Source organism: Myotis lucifugus, unplaced genomic scaffold (assembly GCF_000147115.1).
Source record: "Myotis lucifugus unplaced genomic scaffold, Myoluc2.0 scaffold_46, whole genome shotgun sequence".
Taxonomy (NCBI): Eukaryota; Metazoa; Chordata; class Mammalia; order Chiroptera; family Vespertilionidae; genus Myotis; species Myotis lucifugus.
In genome coordinates this window covers 2798460-2818999 of record NW_005871094.1, presented here as the reverse complement: position 1 = coordinate 2818999, position 20540 = coordinate 2798460, and the positions used below count along the sequence as shown (strand labels likewise).

The 20540-nt window shown below is 43.7% G+C and overlaps 1 protein-coding gene and 1 long non-coding RNA gene across 2 annotated transcripts in view; one reads left to right on the top strand and one right to left on the bottom strand.

Annotated features, from left to right (window-relative positions):
• Positions 1-1469: 1469 nt before the first annotated feature.
• LOC106697090 lies at positions 1470-3093 on the bottom strand. The gene is made up of 2 exons (XR_001348113.2): positions 2934-3093; positions 1470-2109 (listed from the first exon to the last, which is right to left on the bottom strand). It is a non-coding gene; the product is annotated as an uncharacterized LOC106697090 (long non-coding RNA).
• A 197-nt stretch (positions 3094-3290) lies between these two features.
• Positions 3291-20540, top strand: part of BPGM (bisphosphoglycerate mutase) — a 28740-nt gene continuing 11490 nt past the window's right edge. Inside the window, exons 1-2 of the mRNA XM_006088327.3 lie at positions 3291-3427; positions 14691-15352. Of these exons, the coding sequence (XP_006088389.1) occupies positions 14752-15352 (601 nt within the window). The 5' untranslated portion in view covers positions 3291-3427; positions 14691-14751. The remainder of the gene's footprint in view (positions 3428-14690; positions 15353-20540) is intronic.

Here is a 20540-nt window from a genome sequence, read left to right as displayed (position 1 = left end):
TTTTTCCTAAGCAGAATTTGTAAAAGGGGAAAGTGCCTCTTTTGATTTTCTACAAGTTTCCTCCTTTTTCAGCCAGTTATTTTTTCCCCAGAAGTAAGAGTGGAAAAAAGAAAATCAGCCTGCCTCCTTTTCTGCCCCAGGATGCTCACTGCTGAGATTTAGAGTAGGGAAATTTCACATAATACAGATGTCCCAGTACCGGAGGCTCCTGGTTCTGCCACTGGTCTGTACCCTCTTGGCCATTCACTTCCTGACAGGCGCCTCTGTGGGTAGCAGTGAGGTAAATGGGGAAATTCCTGTCACCTCAGGCTGAGGTCAAGCAATGTACCTTCAGAGATTGCAAAATTATTTCAAAATTGCCTCCATTATTCTCCTCTGTGAGATGAAGATTCTCTTTTTTAACTGGTGAAAAGAAAGGACAGGTGGCTTTCAAATCCCTGGTGTGGGTCTCTATGGCTGATCCGTTGGAGCAATTCCAGTTTTTTTGGTTTCAATAGATGAGTCCTGCCCTAACCAGTTTGGCTCAGTAGATAGAGCGTCGGCCTGCGGACTCAAGGGTCCCAGGTTCGATTCCGGTCAAGGGCATGTACCTCGGTTACGGGCACATACCTAGTGGGGAGTGTGCAGGAGGCAGCTGATCAATGTTTCTCTCTCATCGATGTTTCTGACTCTCTCTATCCCTCTCCCTTCCTCTCTGTAAAAAAAAAATCAATAAAATATATTTTTAAAAAAATAGATGAGCCGAAACCGGTTTGGCTCGGTGGATAGAGTGTCGGCCTGCGGACTGAAGGGTCCCAGGTTCGATTCCGGTCAAGGGCATGTACTTGGGTTGCGGGCACATCTCCGGTGGGGGATGTGCAGGAGGCAGCTGGTCGATGTTTCTCTCTCATCGATGTTTCTAACTCTCTATCTCTCTCCCTTCCTCTCTGTAAAAAATCAATAAAATATATTAAAAAAAAAAGAAAAAAAAATAGATGAGTCCTGTACTTCGTAGGGCAATGGAAGCCAAACATGGGCCTATTACACTAGATTATGAGTGGCAGATTTTAATCCAACACCGAAGAAGATAGGGTGTGGTAGGAGACTAGATACTACTGCAAACAACCAGGTCATGATGTGTCTTGACAACTCTCAAGACAAGGAGACAGTCCTGTACATGGGATACAGGACCAACGAATTCTGGAGTTTACTGGAGGGAGGAAGGAAGGGAAGGAGCCCATGGCTCTGCCAGGGGAGAAAGAGGCAGAATAGCTCAGGTGAGTGGATGGTGTTCTGATGCTTGGTGGACCAGCTCAACCCTACCTACAAAGGAATCCTGTGTAAATTTTGGCCAGGTATGTATGCTATCATAAAATAGTATTTTATTGAACAAGACAATCTGCTACCCAATCTTTAAAGTACAATACTTGTTAATATTGATTTTCTGATATACACACATAATAGAAAGAAAGACAAAGAGACAACATGGCTATAATAAATTATATGGTGTTTTCATTTCTTGTTTGGATGAAACTGGAACTTTTCCAAGAGTTGGTTGAAGTAAAATAGGGACTTGAGACACTGAGTTATTTTCATAGTATCGACACTGCTTGCTATATCAAAATCAAATTCCTCGGGGTTGGTCTTAATGCAAGTTAATTTTAAAATCTGTAATCTTGATTTTAAAGAATTTATTGTCTTTTTGGGGGGGGGAGGGGAGAGAAGCTGCAGAAAAGGAAGCATTTTCCTAGAATTATGAGTTAGCAACCTTGCAAGGGTCCTTGTCCAAGTTCTGCCCCCAACCAGCTAAATAATTCTGAACAAATCTCTTAACCTTCAGAGTCCTCACCTACACAACGAGATTCTAAAAGGCAGATGCGATGGCTGACATTGTTGATGTTCTAATAGAATCTAGGTGACAAGCTAGCATTCCATGGGTATCCACAACAACGGTAAAACTAAATCCCATGAGCAGGTGCCCTGAAGTGCAGCAGTTGCGTATTCCCACGTGTCAAATGCTTACAGACACCGGTGAACGGCCGTCTTTGTCCTCCAGAGTATGGATGGTGGGCATTCTGAGTTAGAGAGCTTTCTGGGGAAACTTCCCCTTCCCTTGGTCCCCCGTGCATCCTGGAGGAAAGAAAGAGCAAGTGGGGTAAGAATATACGATCTGGAAGTTGTATTCCTGGGAGTCAGGTCTGGAAGGTGCCTCCTCCACTTGCAAGCTGAACCCTGATCTCTGAGATCCGGGGCGGAAATGTTCTGCTCTAAACAAGGGCCCGTGAGGCAGGGAACCAACTACAAACGCTTAGGTCTCCATGAATCCAACACATAGCCTGTCGTGGCGTTAAACAACGTGGAAAGATTACTTTTTGTTTAATTATTCTGAGGACCTGCTTGGCAGGCACCAAGCTACGGGGCTTGTGATGAGGCTGAATCAGGAAATCCTCCAAAGAGGACTCCGACACCAGGCAGGGCAGCTTCTTAGAAATGGAGAAGGGGGGGTTTCCCATGCGGCCAGGCACGCGTACTATTCCATATCGTTCCCACCTACTCAAAAGGTCTGACTGTGTGCTTCAAAGCCTGGTGCGGTGGTTCTAGCCTCTGAGAAGCTTCGGGTATTTTTTTTTTTTATGGGTTTCTCTTGTTCAGTAACTGTGGCCTCCAAATTTATAATTCTCCTCTTCCCACTCCATCCCCCCTTCATCTGTGGTAGAAGCTTTCCTGCCTTCTATTTATCACTGTTCTCTCCCAACCAAAACAGTGCCAGGGAACAGCCTACGGGGCATCCCTACGAAAGCACTAAGAGAAAGCGCGGCTCAGCTGCTGCCCAGACAGCCGGCACTTTAAAGGCTTTTGTTTCCATCACGATTTAAGACTTAAAACCAACTAGGAAAGCGGGAGCTTTCCCCCGCAAGAACTGCCCACTTTCATCACGGGTTGAAATCTCCCACCTTAAAAAAGGCATCGCCCCATCGCCTCCAGGATCCCGCCGACACTTCCGTACATGGGCAGGTACTTGCTTTCTTTACGACGCGAAACTCTCTCTAGCACCTCAGCCCGTCAAGACCTCCCCAGGCCTGAGGCTTTTCTATCGCGGGTTCAGCTTCTCTATTTTTCCAGACCCAAGCCCGCCCACCGGCGTCGATGTCAGCTCTTCATTGGTCCGGACGTGTGCTCGTCTCCGCAGTGAGCCAATCAGAACCTCATTTTCTACCCCAGGGATTTGGGAACCGGAAAAGACCTCGACCTGTTCCTGGGGAGTAAGGCGGGGCCGTAAATGAGTGACATTTCAACCCCCCAATGGGCAGAGCGCTAGGACCTGCCCCTCTGGCGCCCGGGCTAGAAAAGAGCGTTGATGCCGGCCACAGGGATGAGTCCTAGGCGGCGCTGCCTGCCCGGCGGCGGCTCTGAGGAGCGGGTGCTGCTGCTGGTGGCCTCTTTGCAGGTGAGTGGTTTTGTCTTAGCAGGTTGCTGTGGAGAACGTTCCCGTTTTTAAATGAGGTGGCGTTTCATCTCGGAGTGCGGGAGGCCAGTTCCTTGACTCTCCCGGTTCTGCCTTTGAATCTGGCGCTCGCTCGTCTGCTCCTCAAGGGCCAACCCTCACGCGTGCCCCGGGTTCCTCTCTGCTGTCCCTTTCTCTGAATGAGCCTGTCTGGGAGGCACAGGTCGGTCAGCTGGAGGGAGGACTGGCCTTGGGAGTGGTGTCTCGACGGCAGGAATAAACAGGAATTGAAGGGAGGGAGGATGACCTCCCCTGGGCGCCTGGCAGAGCCCCTTCAATGGTGGGGCTGCAGGAAGGAGGCTCGGTGCCCTCGGGGCCATGCCACTCTATTTAGGGCGATGGCAGACCTGCCCCTGAAAGTCGAAGCAGACAGAAAAAACCTGAATGCCGTGAAAGGAGGAGGAGGAGGTGGATGTCTGGAATGGTTTTCATGGAGCGCTCAAATCTGGAGCCAAATCACAGGTTCTTTAAAAAAAAAAAAAGTTAAGTGTATTTCCTCTCTTTTCAAAGGTGTGGGGGGCTGCATTGCTAGAGAAGGGCAAGAGAAGTGCATAAGGGAAGTGAAGTGCACGGTTAAGTTTTGAAGGGTAATTGGTGGTTAGAGAACTTATTATAACTCCCATTCGCCAACCGTCTCTCTCTCTTCCAAATTGTGGAGCATTGATAGCTCGTGAGTGGGACCAGAAAGTTAACTGACGGAATGCAGGATTCGGTGGTGGAGGGGTGGGAATCAAATAGTATCTTTCAGCAGAAGCTGCTAAGATTTTCCGTTTTGAAAGCAGAACACATGTTTCAATTTGCCTTTTATTTTAAAACGGACTCCCCTGAGTCCAGGGACCAGGTTTTATCCATCTCTGTCTTCTCGTAGCACCATAGATGCTCTTCCGTTAGTGTGGACTTTCGAGAAGCATCATTCAAAACAAATGGTGTAGTGGAAGGAGCTCTGAGTTGCAAAGTCCAGACACCTGGGTTTTAGTCTTGAAGCTGTTGCTATTTGTGTGATCGTAAACAAATCGTTTCAACTCTCTGACTCTTCATTTTTGCATCTTTCAAGAGCAGATGTTGCCTTGGATTATTTCTGAGGTCCATGCCTGCGTTAAAGGTCTGTTTTAAAGTGAAAATGATTAGACATTTTCCACCACAAGTATATAAACAAAATCTCATTGCAGTAAATTCCGTACCAATCTGTTAGCAAATAAAAGTTCCCAGCTGTGAGGGTAGTGTTTGTTCTTTCGTGTCTACATTTAAACCAAATGGATCCTAGGAGAAACTTTGGACATTTACAGACTGACCATTTTACAGAGGTATAACGTAGTAGAAAATGTCACTTTTTATTCCATCATCCAGCGGCAACTCACTGTTAATGTTTGGGTAGATCTTTTGGTGTCTCTTCCCCTTTTGCTTCCTACAGTTGGTTGAAATTCAGTGGCACCTTTCGTTTTAAGTAATGACTGATAAGTCTAAATTCAGCCCTGCTTTCATCTTTGTGTGTCTGGTGCCCACACATGTTTGAATTGATAGGTCTCTTGAATATTCTTGAAATGAAATCTGGTGTGAGGGAATGTTTATATGGGGAAATAGGACTAAAAGAATTACTTAACAAAAAAAATCTTTCACTGAAACTTGGCCACAAATGTGGAAAAAAACATCCTTTATAAAATGTAAATTAAATGTTAGCCACCTCATTAAAGCATTTGGACTGTAGTATTTGGTATACTTCTAGGACTGTATCTTACCATCAACTTTACCACCCCTCCAACATACACACACACACACACACACACAATTTGATTTCATTCCTCCTTTCTCTACCTAATTTAACTTTCTCTCTTTACCCAGCCTCATTTTATTTCCAGCTTTTGCTTCTGCTCATGCCATCAGCAAGGTAGGATCACCTTCAAGAGCCTGAGGTCTGTGCCAGTCTTCATATGTTAGCTAAAGTCTGCTCCATTCAACCCAGAATACCTCTCAGTTTTTGGTAGAGTGCTTCACCATCATCTCATTTAGTCTTCCTAATAGCCCCCTGAGAACAGTAATTTCATTATCCTCCTCTTTTTGGATAAAGAACCTGAACAGCCTGAAGTTCAGGAAATTTAAATAACTTGGTCAAGGTCACACTGTCAGTAAGTAGCAAAGCTGGGCCTGATATCCAGGTTTCTTGACTTAAACTTTTGGGGTTTGGTGGAATAGTTTATGTTGACAACAGCTACTACTCTGGGGAAATAAGTAACCAGAGATGGGAAGGCGGTGTCATGAGTGAGTGCTGTGTATATTGGTGATGCCTTGCAGGCTGAAACTAGGAACATGAAGACCAACATATATCTCATCACAAAAATATATCTCTTAGCTGTGAATAGGGGTTCACCTGCTATGGTTTGTTTCCCTTGTAACAAGTGATCAGTCACAGCTGTTTGTTAGTAGATGTAAAGTTGGGGAATGACAGGGTAATATTAGTGCCTAGAAAATACCTGTAAGTGATAGCATTTGCTCCTGGTAAAGAGGTGCTCTTCTAATGCAACTACAAATGGAAAAGTTACTATAAAGCTAGAGGAAAAGTAATAGATGGTGGTACACTAGGTACTTTTAGGTACAGTCATGTTTGGACTTTTAACATTGAGCTTGTTTTGGGGGAAGGCATATTATGTTAAGACTCCAAAGAACTGAGCTCCAGATTTCATTTCCCTTAAGAACTGTTCCTTTTTCCTTTATCAGAAACATGGTTAACCTCTCTTTTTTTCTATATCCTCAAATATATAGCCAGCCTATCTTCTGTAGAGTTAGGTTCCTAATGCAATGGGGGTTGAGTTTCACATTGAAGATTTGGACCAGGAAAAACATCTGAGTGGTCTATGGTGGCATTTGAATAGTTAATATTTAAGGATAAGCTTTGGATCATAGCAACTCTGGCTCTGTATCCCTTATTTTCCGTACTTCAATATTATATCATTGATCATATTTCTTACTCAGTTTTTGGAAACAAAAAAAACAGAAAGCAAACTAAGTTTTTAGGCTGGTCTTTATCTTGTAATTTTATCTACCTGTTTATGAATTGTCATACTGGGATATTAGACATTATTACTTTTCGAATACCTGAGGAAGGGAAGAAGCAATGTCCTAGGAACATTACTTTGGAAGACAGGACAAGCCTCAGTTACAATGGAGATGGAGGAGGTATGTGAAATTACCTGGTTTAATTATCAGGAGTAGGAGGTAGCAGCAGGGTTTTTATGCTGCATTTGTTGAAACTACCTAGAGATTTTGGAGATAGTGTAGAAGTAACCTCAGTAAATGCAATGCCTTGTGTGTGCACCAGTCCTATATAAATATATTAGAGGCCCGGTGCACGATAATTCGTGCACTGCAGGGGGGGTGTCCCTCAGCCCGGCCTGCCCCGTCTTATAGTCTGGGAGCCCTCAGGGGATATCCTACTGATGGCTTAGGTCCGCTCCTGGACCTAAGCCATCAGTCCTCTGGCCTCTGCGGGAGGCCACTGGGCTGATCAGGGGAAGGCACTGCCCCTATCACCCCGCTGCTGCTGCCACTGCTGGCTGCGACGGCTGCCTGAGCCCCGGGCCTTGCAGCCGCTGGGTCTGCGTGAGCCCATGGCTGCCTGAGGCCGCAGCTGCAGTGAGCCCACAGCTGCTGTGAGCCCCAGGCCTCGCAGCTGCTGGGGCTCAAGGCTGCCTGAGCCCATGGCTGCCTGAGCCCCGGGCCTTGCAGCCGCTATGACTTTGTCCAGATGGACGTCCAGATGGACATTCGGATGGATGTCCAGAAGATGTCTGCCTTAATTAGCATATTACCCTTTTATTAGTATATCTATACTCTCTTCATCCTTGCCTTGTCAAAGATACTAATCTTGAAACGTAATTTAAAATTTATAGTGGCATTAATGGAAAGAATATTTTTTACTCTATAGCAAATAAATATATATATATGTATGTGTGTGTGTATGTGTGTGTGTATGTATGTATATATATATATATATGGCGAAGGGTATTTGAAAATATAAGTCACTTGCACAGTGTGTTTCCTTTGAATCACTTATTTGTTTCTTTATTGTCAAGGCAATTGCATAGCACCTATTCTTAAGCAAGTATACATTCATTTGAAGTTTGAGTCATTGTGGCAATTTATGAAGATGTCTAATAGAAGTAAAGTATGTCAAAATGACAGATTATTTTTTGAAGTCAGCTAACGAGGTGGATAATTTCTCCTTCTAGTGTTTTCTTTAACCCATTATTAAATAATTAAATTAAGGAAAAGTAAACTACTCAGACTGATTTAAATGTCCTCAGTATTGTATTCTGTGAAGAATAAATAGAATTATGAATGGGATTCCATTACTCAAGGTACTTGATGTTCTGGCCAAGAAGAAAGTCAGGTAATATAATAATGTTGGGATTATTCTGTGACCAGATGCTTAAAGTTTCATAACAGTGATGCAATTAGGAGATGAGAGAATGGTATCCTGCCAGGCCAGGTATTGGCAAATTAAGGCCTTCTGGCCCACTACCTGCTTTAGTACAGCCCACAAGCAATGAGTGGTTTTTACATTTTTTAACGGTAGAAATAAATCAAAGAATAACAATATTTCATGTTCATGAAAATTATATGAAATTCTAATTTCAGTGTTTATACATAAAGTTTTATTGGAACACAGCCTCATTTATTCATCTGTGTATTGTCTACGGCCGCTTTCAGCTACAATGGCAGATTGTAATACCATATAGCACAACAAACCTAAAAAAATTACTATTTGTCCTTTTACAGAAAGAGTTGCCAACACCTGAGCTAAGCTATAGTGTCTTTCACATTCATCTTCTTCACATTTCAACAGCCATTTTATTGGTACAGGTCTTCATTGTATGTTACCAGAATTATTGCAAAATCCTCAAAAGTATTCATATCTTTGGTTTTTCTTATCTCAATTTGTAAATGCTGCCTGATTCTCCTAAAATACACATTATTAAACCTTTAATGATGTCCCAGTATTTATACAAGAACCTATATTCTTTGGCACAAGTACCTGCAGGTACTATTCAGCCTTATCTTTCTAGGCTAGTCTCCTCCTACTTCCTCGTTGTACCCTATACTTAGGGTGATCATATAATTTTCCAAATGGGACATTCAAGTGTGAAAATGTTTCTATGATAATTATGTTGGGAAATAGGCCTAAAGCAAGATTGCTCTAGGTAAACCAGGACATATAGTCACCCTACCTATTTCCAGTAATTTTGAATGAGTCACTATTTTCCATATGTATTTGTTCCCTTGCCTCTACTAGTACTCACTATCCCCTTAGACTAGAATGCCTTTTCCTTTTTCTATAAATCTAAATCTTGAACATCATTCCCAAACCAGTTTAAAGAGTGCCACGTCCATGAAGCCTTGCTCAGAAATAATCTTTTTCACCTCCCTTACTAATGGAGTGTTTCTCATGATGCAAATTACTTTCTGCTTTAGCAGTACGTACACACGCACACATGTCACCCTTCCCTAACCAGTTCCTTGAAGATATATCCTTGTTGGTTTCTATATTCCTCACAGGCTCACATGGGGTTTGCAACACATGTTTGAAAAATGAATTAATTAACCAGATTTGGGAGACTGAGTATTTGTGGCTGTCAATTTATAAATCACCCATTTTAATGGGATTAAGTAGTGAGGAAAGTTGGGTTTCCAAGGACTGAGGCCAGAGTCTTGGATGCCAGTGTGGCAGAGTGCTTCAAGGCATAAACGTAGGCTTGATCTGTATCACCTTGGGCAAGTGAACCTCTCCTCAAAGTTTCTGCATCTGTAAAACGGGACTAATCACAGTACCTCTCCATAGAACAGTGGTTGAAGATTCAAATAGTCCAAGCACATGGTGAGCACTCCTTGAATGTTAGCTGCTATGACATCATATGATATCTTCATCATCATAATACTATTCTGGTGGGTAGGAAAATACAGAGACCTAAGACCAGGGCATAACAATAGAAGAGCCTGGGAAGTACAGCACTGAAATCCTAAAGAATTTTTTTCCTTGGTGGAAGTAGTCAGCTGCAGAGTGTGAATTCCAAGAGAAGATGGTCTCCACTTATTAAATAGCTAATCTGCAGTTTTTCGAGAGACCATGTCAGTAGAGTGGGCAAGGCACAAGTTAGGTGTCAAGGGACTAAAAAAATAATGGCTAGACGGAAGGAAAAATAGCAAAGAAAGAAGGGGCAGGAAGATGAGACACAGTCATATAAAAGTACATTTTTTTTGAGCCATACCATACTTTAAAAAGAAAGGAGGCCTGGGGTATGAATTCACTGACCTGTATGGTCCTTTTTTGGTATAAAGTACATCATCAACTAAAATTAATGCTTAATTCAAGTGTCGAGGGATAAGTGAGGAACCCTAAGAACCAACTCCAAAGCGGTGAGCTTTACCAAAAATAAAACCTGATTTTGAAAAAGAAGTTTTTAAATTGAGGGTGGGGAATATATATTGAGGAGTATATATTCTTAGTATGATATCTATAAGTTGGGGTGACTATTGCCCAATTTGACTTTGTGCAATGAGTTTTTTCTCAAGAGCAGTCATAAGCTGAGCCCTCCTTTATTCCTTTCATAAAATGCTGCCTGGGCTTGGAAAGAGAAGTCGTGACTGGATATGTTCCTGGGAAATGAAGCCAAATGAGCCCAGATCCTCAAACCAAGACTCTAAAGTCTTTAGTGGTGAGATAGGGAAAGCTCAGGGATCAGGGGGAGAAGACCTAAAATTTGCCAGTTAGTACTGTATGTTTCTGAACAAGTTAATCGGAGTCTCTCTCTGTGTGGAGATTATGGCCATTCATGAACATACTAAATTGTAAAGGCTACAAAAATATAATGGATGGTTATTCTTGGCACTGGCTTTGCCACTAAATACACTGGGATTCTTGAGCTTTCTAACATCTCAGGCCTGCCAACTGACTATTTTTACTTTGGCAGTTACCACCAAAACTGTCAAGCCTCAGCCTCATTAGCACAGCATAATCATTTTTGTCTAACTTTGAGTCATTCAACATACCTCAGGACATATACCTAGGTTGCAGGTTTGATTCCTGGTCAGGGCGTATATGGGAGACAACTGATCAGTGTTTCTCTCACATTGATGTTTCTCTCTCTCTCTCTCAAATCAATAAAAAACATATTTTCGGGTGAGGATTTAAAAAAGAATTTTATCAAGCTTATATGATGGAATGATAATATTTTGAACCTATAGGGTTAAATAAAATGTACTATTAAAATTAATTTTACCTATTTTTAACTTTTAATATGGTTTTAGAACATATATGGCTTGCACTATATTTTGACTGGACACAGCTGATCTAAAGGATGACTAGACGTTACTGAAAGCAGCGTGGGACTGAAGTGAACGTGGAGGGGAGACAGTGATGGGCTGAGAGAGGGTTCTGTGTAGTATGTGTAGAGGTCCTGAAGCAAGAAAGAACATGGCATGCTCAAGGAAATAAAAGAAAACCAAAGCCTTGCAGGTCACAGTAAGGACTTTGAACTTTATCCTCAGATCAATAGGAAGTAATTGAGGGTTTTAGTTTTCAGGAAGTTTGCAGTTAATAAATGAGAGCAAAAGAGCTACAGCTGAATATAGCAAGATTCTCATAATCATCCGCCCCCTCCCCCCAAAAAAAGGAAGAAAAATGGGGTGGAGGTATTTGGTTGGGAAATACCATTGAGAGGGAGCAGGACCCTGCCCACCCATCACCTGCCCTTGTTTCTGCTCCAGGATATGAGGCACAAACACCCCCAACTAAAGAGAGAAGCAGACAACTGGGAGATAGTTTGCATTCAGTTCACTTTCAGCTTGGTTACAGCTCAGAGCCGGAGGAAGCATTCCAGGAAGAGTACAAAGTTGAGTGGGAGTTTGATTACAGAGTTGGGACTCTGCAGGCTGGTGGCAAAGGGTTTAGTGAAGGAAGGACAGGAACGAGGAAGCCCAGTACATAGGGGATTCGAGGGTCTGTTCCTTGAAAGAGTGTGTGGGACAATAACAGGGAAAAGCTTGGATTGGAGCCTGGAGGCTTGGGGTCTGACCATCTCCTGGGGTATGATGGCCTCCCCACTCATCTGTGCCAGGAGGACATTTCCCTTTAAGTCACAGGTCATACACTAGCAGACCCAATCTAGCATGCACACATGTTTTGTTTAACTCACATTTAAAAACTGTATTCAAATGAGTCGCCAGTATTTGTATCAGGTATCACATGAAAATGCGCATTTCCAGGGTTTTTGACAATTGGAAGATCTAGGAACCCCAGTTCTTCAGTCTCACAGGGAAGTGGGCTGGAGCTAAGTAGTAGCTACTCCTTTTTTTTTTTCCTATAATGTAAACGTTTAGGAACTGAAATGATTATTTTTCTTTTTTTTTTAAAGACATTTATGCTAAAAATAAAATGGAATCCATAGGTTCTCTGTGGTCTGAGTCTGAGTCTTGCATTCTCTCCAGTCTTTGGTTTCAGCAGTCCCATCTTCTTTCAGTTCTTCAGAAAAGTTCTAAGAATAGTACCCTTAGTTCAGTGAGACCAGGATATACGAAAGCTTCGTCCATTTACAGAGTGGCGTCCATCAGAGAAGCATGTATCTTCCCTGCAGCTCACCACTGTTCCCCCCACCTCTGTAGCCCAGCCTCACTGCTTTTTCACACATCTGTCTATCTGGCCACTGGGACATGTGAGTTTGCAGGCCATGCCTTAAACTTTAATCAAACTGACGAGTGTTGATGAACGCTTGGTATACCAGCTCCATGAGGATTAAAATCTTAAAGATTGCTAACTTTAAACCTCAACAGTGCCTTTGTAAATATTTAGCAGTTAATTAAATGGGAAAAGTCAGTTGATAGCATCAAGGAGGAGAAAGGGAAGTGACTTTTAGTTTACCTGAGATAGATGCACTAGCTTGGGACCTTACTCTATATTCACTCCCTGTACATGAGTGAGGGAAGGGTATGTATTTGTATAGTCTTTGTGGCTGTAGGACTGTTTCTCTGCTCCAGTGTATATATTTTAAGGAGGGGGGGGGGCAGAGAAAGTGGTTTATTCCTTAAACAAAGTAAGCAAATGCAGCAGATTAAAATACTGCAAAGCTTGGTGGTAGGTGCCTGAGTGTTCCTGCTATATATATATTTTTTATTCCTTTGGTAGAGTTCATAACCAAAAGATGAGGAAGTGCTTCTGCCTACAAAATTTGTCCATCATATTCCTCTCCATTTGAAGGGAAAATAGCTCATTAGCGTAAGAAGGTTTTTCTTGCTTGACAAGACAAAGTAAGGGCTGAGGCAGAGGGACAGTTCATAGCTTCTTTTCTCCACCTCCCCTCCCCCCACCACCACCACCAAAAAACAAGACAATCTATGTTATGAGAGATGGATTCAGTTTCTGATTTTCTAAAGCTTCTACTACTTGGTGGATTAGGGCTCTTTAAAAAAACAATGCAAAAATACCTTTCTTTTGTAAATTACATACACACCCATGTGAATTCATTATTTGGTCTCCCGGTGCCTTAGAAGGTGTTTGTTCCAGCTTGAACTTCATTAGCGTCATGATCATTCTGCTTCTGGACACCAGTAATCATCTAGCTAAATACTGCCTAGATGCCTTCATCCCATTCTCTGTTCTTCTGACACCCTGATGCCCCTCTGGGCTGAGGGTTGAGGCCTCACTCTCCCTCTGGAAATTCTCAGTGAGGACCTTCAGCTGAGCGCGGAGCTCAGGATCTTCCAGTGACCTCATGCTTTTCTCCCTGCTCCCCATGTGCTAAAGCTTCAAACCTGGTGCTTGACAAGAAAGGGAAATCATAAACCTAAGTGCTAGAGCCTTTCAACTTGCAAAGCACCTCAACCTGCTGCCTTCCTCAGGTCCTCCGTTTGCCTTCCACTGAAGCCTAATTTTAAAGCCCTTTCCCACCTTCAGAATCTTTAGGAATTAGTAAAGAAAGGAAGAAACTAGCTCCCGATTCCAATTAACTTTGTCCCTGAGGGTTATATAACTGTGGCTGAATCACAGTTTTCGTGGGACGGAAAATCTGCAGCTCATGGAAGTTGCCAAGAGTGGCAGAAGACCAGGCCCCGGTGTTCATGTAATCTTTGCTCCCCAGTGTGGAAAATGCTGGGGTGGAGGTGGAGAGTGCTGGGCATGTAAACCAAACAGCATTTGTCAGTGAAGGTACATCCACTGCAAGGTGAGTGAAGGCAGGCCGACGCAGCCAGGCAGCAGAGTCCTTGGAGACAGAGTGGCCCAGCAGATCTCTGGGGCAGCAGCTTAACTTAGCAAGTTCAGAACATTTTTTGGTTGCCTGCTCCACTTCACTAGATTCTTCTCCCGCTGAGATGTGGCTGGTGTGTGTAGGACAGTTGAAGGGTTGGGAGGAGGAGGAGGCAGGGCCTCCTTATCACTGAGCTTCTTCTCACTCCTGCAGACCTGCTCCTGTAATCTGTTTCTACACGCAGCAATTGCTCAGCTGTGTGCCTTTGATAACTTGTTTTGCATCCGGATTTATTCCTGCCAAAAGCACTATCTTGAGGCAGGTGAGAGATTATTTAGGTGAATACCATGTTTGGTGTTAACGTCACTTTAAATCACTTTTAATGTTGTTTGAATGTTGAAACTTAGATTTTCTTGTATGTGGTGTAGCCTGTGGCATTGGAGAAATAGTTGCCAACAATCATTGATTTAAATACCAGATAAATGTGGTGGTTTATTGAATTAACATGTTTAATGACATCTCCAGTGAGGTGAGGCTGGTATATATTCTTTTTCCACCAGAGGAAAAACAATGAGAAGGATGCTGTCAATCTAGAGTCTGTTACTAGTCATCTTTGTAGACATCTCCACCTCATTCTGGTAAAGCCTCTCTCCTGTAAATAAACTGCCTTTGATCTGGCGGAAACGCAGCATGCCATTAGAATGAAGTGTTCTCATTATTTTACATCATGCAATTAACATACTATCTAGCCATCAGAAAATTTAAGTCAACTAGGTTTCCTGTAATTAATTATCTGTAGAATATGCCTTTATGTGCCATAGTGAATGAGTTGCCGGATGTCTGATATCAAAACTGTTTAAAGGAATTGCCCTAGTTTATTTTAGAAATTGGCTGTGGTAAGGTTGTGCTTCCTTTCCCAGGTAGTCAGCTGAATGAAGAATATAACTTATGCGTTTTGTTTCTTCTCTTTCCAGATGTATTTCTGTCATTGAACATTGGCCCATTTGAAGGCACGAGGGAAGCTCAGCCATCAGTATGTCCAAGTACAAACTGATCATGTTAAGACATGGGGAGGGGGCTTGGAACAAAGAGAATCGTTTTTGTAGCTGGGTGGACCAGAAACTTAACGATGAAGGCTTGGAGGAAGCTCGAAACTGTGGGAAGCAACTCAAAGCGCTAAACTTTGAGTTTGATCTAGTATTCACATCCGTTCTTAATCGGTCCATCCACACAGCCTGGCTGATCCTGGAAGAGCTAGGGCAGGAGTGGGTTCCTGTGGAAAGCTCCTGGCGTCTGAATGAGCGTCACTACGGAGCCTTGATCGGTCTCAATAGGGAGAAAATGGCTTTGAATCATGGCGAAGAGCAAGTGAGGATCTGGAGAAGAAGCTACAATGTGACCCCGCCACCCATTGAAGAGTCTCATCCTTACTACCAGGAGATCTACAGTGACCGGAGGTATAAAGTGTGCGATGTACCTGTGGATCAGCTGCCACGGTCTGAAAGTTTAAAGGATGTTCTGGAGAGACTCCTTCCCTTTTGGAATGAAAGGATTGCTCCTGAAGTGTTACGTGGCAAAACCATTCTGATATCTGCTCATGGAAATAGCAGTAGGGCACTCCTGAAACATCTGGAAGGTACCATCTTTATGCTACTACTTATTAGAGGTTGCTAATGTTATTGTTACACCTTAATCTGGGAAGGACATGCTGTTTTAGTTAATAATGCACAGTTTACATAATAGACTTTCCTTCCCTATTCTCTTTGGTCACTTTAGTCTTTTAAGAATCATTTTGGTCTAGAAGTAAAAAAATTCTCTGCCTTTTCTATTCATATTATCTGGAGCAGTAGCTATCAAACTTGAGCAAGCATCAGAATCACTGGGAGAGAGAACGTGGTCTACCACAGGTTGCTGGCCTTGCCCTCGGCGTTTCTGAACCTGAAGGCCTGGTGTCCCAGCCTAAGAATTTGCATTTCTGAGAAATTTTCAGATGTTGATACTGCTGCTTGGGGTTCTCCATTTTGAGGATCCTGAACTAAAGCACTATGTAGCTTTGTTATAGAAAGATAAAAGGAGGCTAGGGAGGGAAGAGGTTTCTGTTGAAATGTTAAAGTAAACTTATCTGAGTCTTTCAAGATCAGTAAAATTATCTAGACTTCAGTTTTGCTCATGTTCTCCCAACTTAAAACAATTGTTGCTGTGTTTTCAGACCTAGGTGTCTTGAACAATTCTTTTGTTCTAGTCCTCTCTTTCCAGAGCAGGCTTAGTCCTTGATCGGGAGAAAGTTGTGGGGGAGAGGAGGATAAAAAGATAGCTTATTGGAGATAATCAATAGCCTCAATAATGCTCCATGTTACATTCTAAATGTATTGTACAATGTACTGTATTGCTACCTGTCTCTTAAGTTAACATGAACTAAATGAACTCTTTTGAGGACTCAAGCTCACCAGTTTGGGGCATCAGTGATTGCACTGTGAAGTTTTCAGGGCATTTCTCACCCCCCTTCCTCCCTTCACTAAGTAACATTATCCGGTTGTGCTTTTTGAGTGATCTGCTCTGTGTGGTGTTTTCTTGTCTATCAGCATGTCAGCAGTTGACTTACTGATGTTTGAGTGCATTTCTCTAATATCCCTTTTCCATTCTGCTTTACTTTTCTATATGGGGCTGTGAGAAATGAAAGGGTTAACCTCATATGTGAATTAAGTGAAAATAGGTTGTTGGTAACAGAATAAAGTGATCTTTATAAGATTTTACTGTAAACTTTTTAGCATGTGTTTTTTTAGCCCTAATTTTTATAACATGGCCAACAGCCAAATCATTACTCGTATACCTGCATCCATTAGTTGTGTAGAAATCTAAGATCTACAGACTTTATTGGCTGTTAAAAACTTTATTGTCTAGACATGGCGCTCGATCTGTTTGTATGTGTGTGTACATATCTTATTTACTCAACTATTTATATAAAGGGTTCTATTCTTCCTTGTTCAGAACAGATGTTTGGTTAAGTGATATATAACTTCATCATTATTGGACTATAGTACTTTATTGTTTGAAGAAGAATTGATGCTCCTTTTAGGATGACAACAACAGACTGAAATTCAGAATTTCCAAGTTTCTTCCAGAAGATGTACTCTTTTTCACGTGCTGTGTTTCTTTTTTCAGAGATGAAACTTAGCTCTCTGTGTGGCCAGGCACCATTCCCTAAAGAAGATGTTATCATTTGGGTCCTCTTTGCTTCCTTGTCTTAGCTAGGAAATCCTCCCTTTAAAAACAAAACCCTGCCATTTAGTATCATCTACTCTCCTCTCTTCAGGTTTAGATGTCTTTAAGATTATTCTGTAGCCCAACCATAGCTCATTCTAGTGCTCCTCCTATTAGTGCATTGATGATTTAACTATTTGTTACTGTTCTTTTTTGAAGGAAGTTGGATGGTTTAACAAATGGTGCCAAAGAAAACTGTCACCATGGTGGGGAATGAGGGGGAATTACCTGTGGAAGGCAAGCTTACACACAGAAAAGTTTACTTTATATATTTAAGAGAGGTTTTGAAACCATTAATAATTTATTGAGAAACAATTAAATGGTATAGCTGTTTTGGAAAACAATCTGGCAGTTCTCTGACAGGTTAAATATAGAGTTACCATGTGATCCAGCAATTCCACTCCTAGGTATATATCTGTTTTAGTTTCCTAGTGCTAATGTAACAAAATACCAAAAACTAGATTACTTAAAGCAACAGATAGTAATTTTCTCATAGCTTGAGGGACTAGAAGTCCTAAATAAAGATGTTGGCAGGGTCATGCTTTCTCCTAGTGGCTTTAGGAAAGAATCCTTTCATGCCTCTTGTACCTTCTGGTGATTGCTGGAAATCTACAAATCTGTTCCTTGGTTTGTAGATCTATCACTGCAAACCCCTGTCTTCACGTGGCTTTCTCTCTCTGTATATCTCTGATTCTTGTCCAAATTTCCCCCTTTTGTCCTTACATCAGTAATATTGGACTAGTGCCTACCCCATTGGCCTCATTTTAACTTGGTTACCTCTATAAAAAACCTATTTCTAAATAAGGTCACTTACCGAGGTATTGGAGGTTAGGACTTCAACATATCTCTTTTTTGAGGGGAGTGGGGTGGGGGTGGGGATAGATACTAAGATAATTGAAAACATATATCCATACAAAAAAATTTAAACAAACCTTAATAGCAGTATTATTCATGGTAGTCAAAATGTGGATGCAACCCAAATGCCCATTAACTGGTGGTTGGATAAATTAAATGTGGTATGTCTGTACAATGGAATATTATCTACATATATAAAAGCCCAAGTGACTGTCCGACCAGTAGCTATGATGTGCAATGGCCACCAGGGGGAAGACGCTCAACACAGGAGCTGCCAAGTGACAGCAACTTTGCAGAGTGCCCTCCTGCACTCCGGGACCCCTCGGGGGATGTCGGACTGCCGGTTTTGGCCTAATCCCCATAGGCCAGGCTGAGGGACCCCACCTGCTAGAGGGACCCCGCCCACTCCACAGATGGCCTTTGAGTTCTGGCACCGCCCCAGGTGCGGCCGGCCAGGGAGGGACCATGGGCGGTTGGCTCCAGTGCATGTCTGGCCCATCTTGCCCAGTCCCACCCTGCCAGCCACCTTCTAATTAATTTCCTTTCAATGTGCACGAATCTGTGCACCGGGCCTCTAATTCAGCAATAAAAAAAGAATAAAATACTGATACATGCTGCAACATGGATGAACCTCAAAATTGCTACAACAGAAGAAACAAATCACAGAGGATCATCCTATATAATAAAAGACTAATATGCAAATAGACTGAACGGCGGGACAACTGAACAATTGGTTGCTATGACATGAGCTGACCACCAGGGGGCATGTGCGGAACATGGCGGGCATTGGCCACGGTGGGATGGTAGAGCAGGTGAGCGAGGGCACCAGACCAAGGCAGGCACCAGTTGCTGTCATTGGGGCGAGCCTCTGTTGGTTACTGAAAATTCTTTGCTCCTGTGTGCCATGGTCCCACCCGGCACTTGCACCCGCTGCTGGCACCGGAGCCGCCACTCGCACCCACTGCCAGCGCCAGCCTTGCTCACACTGTAGCTAGCGCTGGAGCAGCCACTCACACTCGCTGCCAGTGCTTGGCGCTGGTCCTGATCACTTGGCACCATCAGTGGGTGCAGGCAGCGGCTGCTGGCCCTGTTCACCCCTGAGGGCTTCTCCACCTCCCCCTGCTCCTGAGGGGTGATCGAGGCAGCAGCTGCTGCTCGCACCCACTGCTGGCACCAGCCCCAATCACTCTGTGCCATCAGTGGGTGCAAGCGGGACCGGTGCTGTCAGTGTGTGGCGGTGGGAGTGTGGCTGTTGGCAGACGGGACCTGGGACCAAGGTGGGAGGGGCTGGGCGAGGGTGCGGAGGATGGGCTGATACCTGCCCCTGTGCCTGCTGCAGCCTCGTGGACCACAGTTCCTTTCAAGGTGCACGAATTCGTGCACTGCGCCCCTAGTATATTTTAGGATTCTATTTCTATGAAATGTCCAGAATAGGCCAATCTGCGGAGACAAAAAGTAGATTGTATCTGGGACTGGGGTGGAGGTGAAGGAGGGCATGGAGTGAAGCGTGACTGCTAAATAGGTGCAGGGTTTCTGGTTGGGGTAGTGGAAATGTTCTGAAATGTATTATGGTGATGGTTACACAAGTCTGAATATATTAAAAGCCATTGAATTGTACACTTTAAATGGGTGAATTGAATGATATGTGAGTTATCATTGAACCTGCAAAAATAACTACATCAATGGGACTGAAAGATGAAAGGATTTGACATTGGCCTAGAAAAAAATAGTTTAGGGCAGAGAAACATTGAACAGACTGTCAAATTACAGTGGGAAGGCTGGGAAGTGTTGGAGGGGGGGGGGGTAAGAGATCAACCGAAGGACTTGTATGTATGTATATATGCATAACCAATGGCCCCAAGACCCTGGGCGGGGGGGGGGGGGGTGAGGGCATGTGCCGGGGAGTAGGGGAGGCCGGGGGAAGGTCAGTGGGGGGAAAAAAAAGGAGACATATGTACTACTGTCTGTAATACTTTAAACCAGCGGTTCTCAACCTGTGGGTCGCGACCCCTTTGGCCGTCAAACGACCCTTTCACAGGGGTCGCCTAAGACCATCCTGCATATCAGATATTTACATTACGATTCATAACAGTAGCAACATTACAGTTATGAAGTAGCAACAAAAATAATTTTATGGTTGGGTCACAACATGAGGAACTGTATTTAAAGGGCCAGAAGGTTGAGAACCACTGCAAAATAAAATATTAAAAAAAAAGTGATAACAAAGTAGAAATGTGTGGATGTAAAGTATCCTATATAATAAGAGATGGATATGCTAATTCGCCCAGATATGCTAATTAGTCACGACCAGTATGCAAATTCACCATCACTCTAACACACAAGATGGCCAGCAGGGGAAGGCAGTTGTGGGCGATCCGGCCCGCAGGGGAGGGCCGTTGGAGGCAACCCGGCTTGTTGGGGAAGGGAGTTGAGGGGGAACAGGCCTGAGGGGAGGGCAGTTTGGGGGAATCAGGCCTGCCGGGGGGGGCAGTTTGGTGTGACCAGACCCCCAGGGGAGGGCAGTTGCGGGGGACCAGCACCGCAGGGGAGGGCAGTTGGGGGGGACCAGGACTGCAGGGGAGGGCAGTTGGGGGCGATCAGACCTGCAGGGAGGCAACTGGGGGGGGGGACCAGGCCTGCAGGGGAGGGCAGTTGGGGGCAATCAGGCCTGCAGGGAGGCAGTTGGGGGGACCAGGCCTGCAGGGAGG